Below are 4,872 nucleotides of genomic sequence, written 5' to 3'. Positions count from 1 at the left end.
GAAGTATTGATGGTGAAATGAAATTCCAGAGGAAGAAGAAGAATTAGAGGAATGACATTGATGCTGATAAGTTTCAGGCGTGCTAAGAAAACAGGATGATTTGATGGGGAAAAGAAACCTCGGAGGAAGAATTAGAGGAATGCATTACATAGTATAGGTAGGCTGAGTTTGCTTTTGGCGTCGGAAGTTACTCAAAAATTGTTTAGTGTGGTGTTATGCTCAGTTTTGCGCCTTTAGGAAGGTCCTCCTTGTCTGGTCAGCATTCGGCAAGCTAACTTTCTCAAAATCTTTTGATCCTTTTGAAGACTTGAATGTAATTACACTATCAAACTTATGCTTTTACTCTACTTTTAATCGGAATATTAGTGCGATTGTTTGCTAACGACTTCTAGTTAAGTTTCTGTTTAAATTCAAGTTCCTAATTATTTTTGTCCATCATTAGAAGCCTGGTCAACAGGCACATGTTTGCGTGGAACCTGAGAGTTCCGCTAGAATATGATAGTCTACCCGGTTCTTCAGAGTACGAAGTAGTTATCTATTTTAACTGTAGTTGGGAACTGTTATTGCTCGTTATTGGTTCAGTGTCTCCCATTTAGGCATTTAGCTTGTTTCCGCTAGCATTTTAGTGAGATTAGTTGTGTTTATGTAGTTACGGTATACATTAGAATATTAGATGCCTATCTATTTTCTTGATAAATTTGTGGACATAATTATTCAGATTGTGTATGGGAATTTGTAGTGCTTGACCCAATTCTCATTGGGTCGTTAAGAAAAGCCATTGTGGTATTAACACAATGGTATGGTCGTGTATATCTGAGCCCCCTTATTTCGCCGTTGACGGGAGCTTTTTAAGGAACTGGGTTAATATTATTGTATGCTAGATTTCTGTTATACCTTTCTTGAAGTGCGTCTGCTAGTGCAGTAGTGCTTTTATGGGTGAAGAGAATATTACTACATTAATCACTACTGTTTACTAAAATTGCTATACTTTTAGGAGTAAGTAAATTTTTGAGTCTGACATGGCATTTGTAAATTTTTGAGTCTTATTTCAATCTTCAGGTTAGGTAGATAGGTTTAAGATAGATATTTTAGTTTATTGGAAAACTCTGTACCTTCACATGCTATACAGACTGTTGGAAATTAGCTAATTGTTCATGGTTGATTATACTTAATTGCAGTTGCTGCAGATCAGAGACTGCTAATCTTTCTCAGTCCAACTCTATATATTATTCTCTAAGTTGTATCCAACTATAGATCCTCGGGACATGACATGAAACTTAATCGAGTCTGAGCTAGCAACGTATATTCGTATTAGAAATATAATCCGAGTAACATACTAACATTTGGAAGATCAATAGAATGTTGAATTGTATTTCAGTAAACACCGCTCCTTTTTGTTTTTACCATTGTAGCATATCAGTAACAGAGGTAAACTGAGAGAGGTTAAGCAAAAGGTTTCCAAAACTGTTAGTGTATACTACATTGCCAGGTGTGTTATTTTTCAAGTTTAGATAGGAAGTTGAATGTAGTCAAACTATCAAACTCATGCTTTTACTCTATTTTTAACCCAGATATTACAGGGATTGTCAGCGCAATTGTTTGCTAACGACTTCTAGTTAAGTTTCTGTTTAAATTCAAGTTCTCCTAATTATTGATGTCTGAGTGCTGCTAAAAAACAAAGTGAATCTAATTGCAGCAATTTGGGTTTGAGACTAACAGCAGTTCAAGTTTTTCTTCTGTCTTATCAAAGCATTGGAATTTTGCTCTGGAAACTGCTGAGCTCCGAGCGGTAATTTGAAACCCGCGCTAGGTCCATATTATTATAAGCTATTTAGGTATGTTACTCTTTCTTTCTGGCTGCAGTTTGATTACTTATGCTCATTGCAATTACTTAGGGTTTGATATTGTCTGTCATGTTAATAGCAACTGGATGCTCATTGCAATTACTTCTGAAATTGAAACAACTATGAAATATTTTTTACGAAATGACAGCAACCTTATTTAATAGATGTTGCGGAATCGTTTTGTCTCGAATAACTTGACTTGTCCCGAATAACCTTGCCCTAGACCTAAAGTTGCCGAATGTGACCCTTTCCAAATAACCTGACTCCAGACCTGAATTAGACCCGAGCGTGACTCGAAATGTGAATTGACCAGATCCGACCCATAGGAGGCCCAAACTTTGCTTCAGAATCTCTATGTTGTCGTACTGGGACTACATACGAATAACAACTAAAATTTCCCTTGTTGCATGTCATATGTAAAGAAACAACTCTACTATTTTTGTTAGTTTACCTAGAAAACAGTAGAAAATAAATACTGTCTTTTCTTGATTGCATTGCTGATTATCTGAGTAGTTGAACTAAACAAAAGATTGTACTAAACCTACCATCCCAATCTTTGTTAGACTGTTAAACCTATTTTTGTACTCCCTTCATGAGAACAGGAGCACCAAGAAATAACTGAATCCTCTCTAATCTCTATTGAACAAGTTTGTTTTGTTCTAGCATGTTGAAAATTCCTCCTAATCAGGATTTTCACGTTTGTATTTTAAAGGACAAGTTAAAAAAAAAACACAATGAACTTGATGAGTCCTTACGGTTCATGGATCATCTGGGGTTGGTTCGGGTTTGAGTAGGGTGGAACAAATAGAGTTACTATTGTTTTTAACCATGAGATAGGTCTGATTGATTTCGGTCCACCAAATTTACGAGTTCTATAGGGCCATGTTTCAAAAGTTTTGAATTGGGTTCCTCGGGTGAGGTTAACGTCTGCAAACTATGATAATTAAAACATTATTACTGCGGATAATAACTATACAATAATAATATTTTTGGGCGTCTCAGTGACTTCCATTTGTGACAAGATATGGATAAAGAAGTTTCACAATTTAATTTACTTTACATATTTTGAAGAGCAGAACTATTGAGTCTAACATGAAATTTGTAATATTTGCAAAACTCATTTCGATCTTCAAGTTATAAGGCATGATTCTTGTTAAAGCGAAGTCTTATTTGTATAGGTAGTTTGAACAGAAATGGAGGGGGAGAAAAATGGAAGGACGATGTGATTTTATTTATTTGGTTAGCAAAACGAGTGATTTGAAGGAGAGGCAAAATGAATCATTTGATTTTCAAAGTAAAGTAAAATTTCTCCATATACGAACAAGCACTCGTGCTAAATATTTATAATCAAGGTCGAGTAAAATACGCTATAAATAGAATAAAGAAATGTGTTTTAGTAAACCCCACTCCTTTTCCTTTTTACTATTGTAGCACATCACTAGCAGAGGTAAATTGAGAGACGTTAAACAAAAGGTTTCCAAAAACTGATAAAAGTTATAACTTGTTTGATACTTGGAAACTGTTAGTGCAATGTCAGATGTTTATGTTTTCTCAAGTTTAGTTAGGAAGTTGAACAATGTACAACCTACTTTCACCAAACTCCTTAGTATAACATCTATATATACATAGACTTCAGAACTCAGGTGTATTACCAACACATTCTCCAATAATACAAGCTTAATCGTCTCCACTTCGATTTTCTGTCACACTTCTTCAATTATGGCATCGCCTTCTTATTTCCTGTTTCTAATGTTTGCGGTTATTTCCTGCTTATCAAACAGTAACACAAACATAGTGGCAGCTCGTCGCCTTTTAGATGCGCCCTTTCCTGAGGTCCCTGAACTGCCAAAGATTACGGTGCCAGAGCTTCCTAAGCCCGAGATTCCCGAGCTGCCAAAAATTACAGTGCCCGAGCTTCCTAAACCAGAGTTACCTGAACTGCCTAAGTTCGAGGTACCTGTACTACCTAAGTTCGAGGTGCCTGAACTTCCAAAAATCCCAAAGCCTGAGATGCCTAAATTGCCTAACTTTGAGGCACCAAAGCTGCCAGTGTCCGAAATACCTAAGCTTGACGTGCATGAATTGCCCAAGCCAACGTTGCCTGAGCTTCCTAAGGTAGAAGTACCCCAGCTACCTAAGCCTGAGGTTCCTGAATTGCCCAAACCCGAAATTCCTGAGCTTCCCAAGCCAGAAGTGCCCGAGCTCCCTAAACCCGATGTTCATGAGTTTCCCAAGCCAGTAGTGCCTGAGCTCCCTAAACCCGATGTTCATGAGCTTCCCAAGCCAGTAGTCCCAGAGCTACCTAAGTCAGAAGTCCCTGAGCTTCCTAAGCCAGACGTTCCTGAATTGCCCAAGCTCAAAGTGCCTGAGCTCCCTAAACCCGACTTACCCAAGGTCCCTGAACTACCAAAGCCGGAGGTGCCTGAACTCCCTAAGCCTGAGATTCCGGAGTTGCCCAAACCTGTTGTGCCCGAGCACCCTACTAAGCCATGAAATTATCCGCACACTATGGGTTTCATATACTACGTATAACCTACTTCATGATGCTGAAATTCCATAAATAAGTTGATTTTGTATTACTACTGAGATTGTACTTTTTGTGTGATTTTAATATATTAAGCATTTGTGTTACTGTTTTTTATTTATTTATTTATTACATTTGTACCACATTTTCGGATATTTTGTCACCTTTTACTGCTATCTCCTATCTCTGATCGTAGTAATGAGGATAAGTTACTACTCGTACTTGAATCCATTTTTGAAATAATGGTCAAAAATAAAATATTTGTCGTTTTGGGTCGGTTTTGAAAATATTTGTCAAAATGGTGTCCACGTAGGCTCGAGATTTCTGGACCTAAAACACGCCACTACCAATGGCGTGTTTATAATGAGTACGGAAAGAAACTTCATTAAAAAATGGACTAAAACAAACACGCCATTGGGAATGACGAGTTTCGGAGGGGAAACACGCCACCCCTAATGGCGTGTCTTATGTAAATTTTTTTTTTTTTTTTTTTTTTTTTTTTTT

General features: G+C 37.2%; 1 protein-coding gene across 1 annotated transcript; it reads left to right on the top strand.

Moving 5' to 3' along the window:
• Positions 1–1,841: 1,841 nt before the first annotated feature.
• LOC141614524 (uncharacterized) lies at positions 1,842–4,475 on the top strand. The gene has a single exon (XM_074433272.1). The coding sequence runs from the start codon at positions 3,564–3,566 to the stop codon at positions 4,335–4,337; it is 774 nt and encodes a 257-aa protein (XP_074289373.1). The 5' UTR covers positions 1,842–3,563; the 3' UTR covers positions 4,338–4,475.
• Positions 4,476–4,872: the final 397 nt, after the last annotated feature.

Source organism: Silene latifolia, chromosome 1, assembly GCF_048544455.1.
Source record: "Silene latifolia isolate original U9 population chromosome 1, ASM4854445v1, whole genome shotgun sequence".
NCBI lineage: Eukaryota > Viridiplantae > Streptophyta > Magnoliopsida > Caryophyllales > Caryophyllaceae > Silene > Silene latifolia.
The sequence above is the reverse complement of the archived record's forward strand: the minus strand, read 5'-3'. Positions and strand labels throughout refer to the sequence as shown.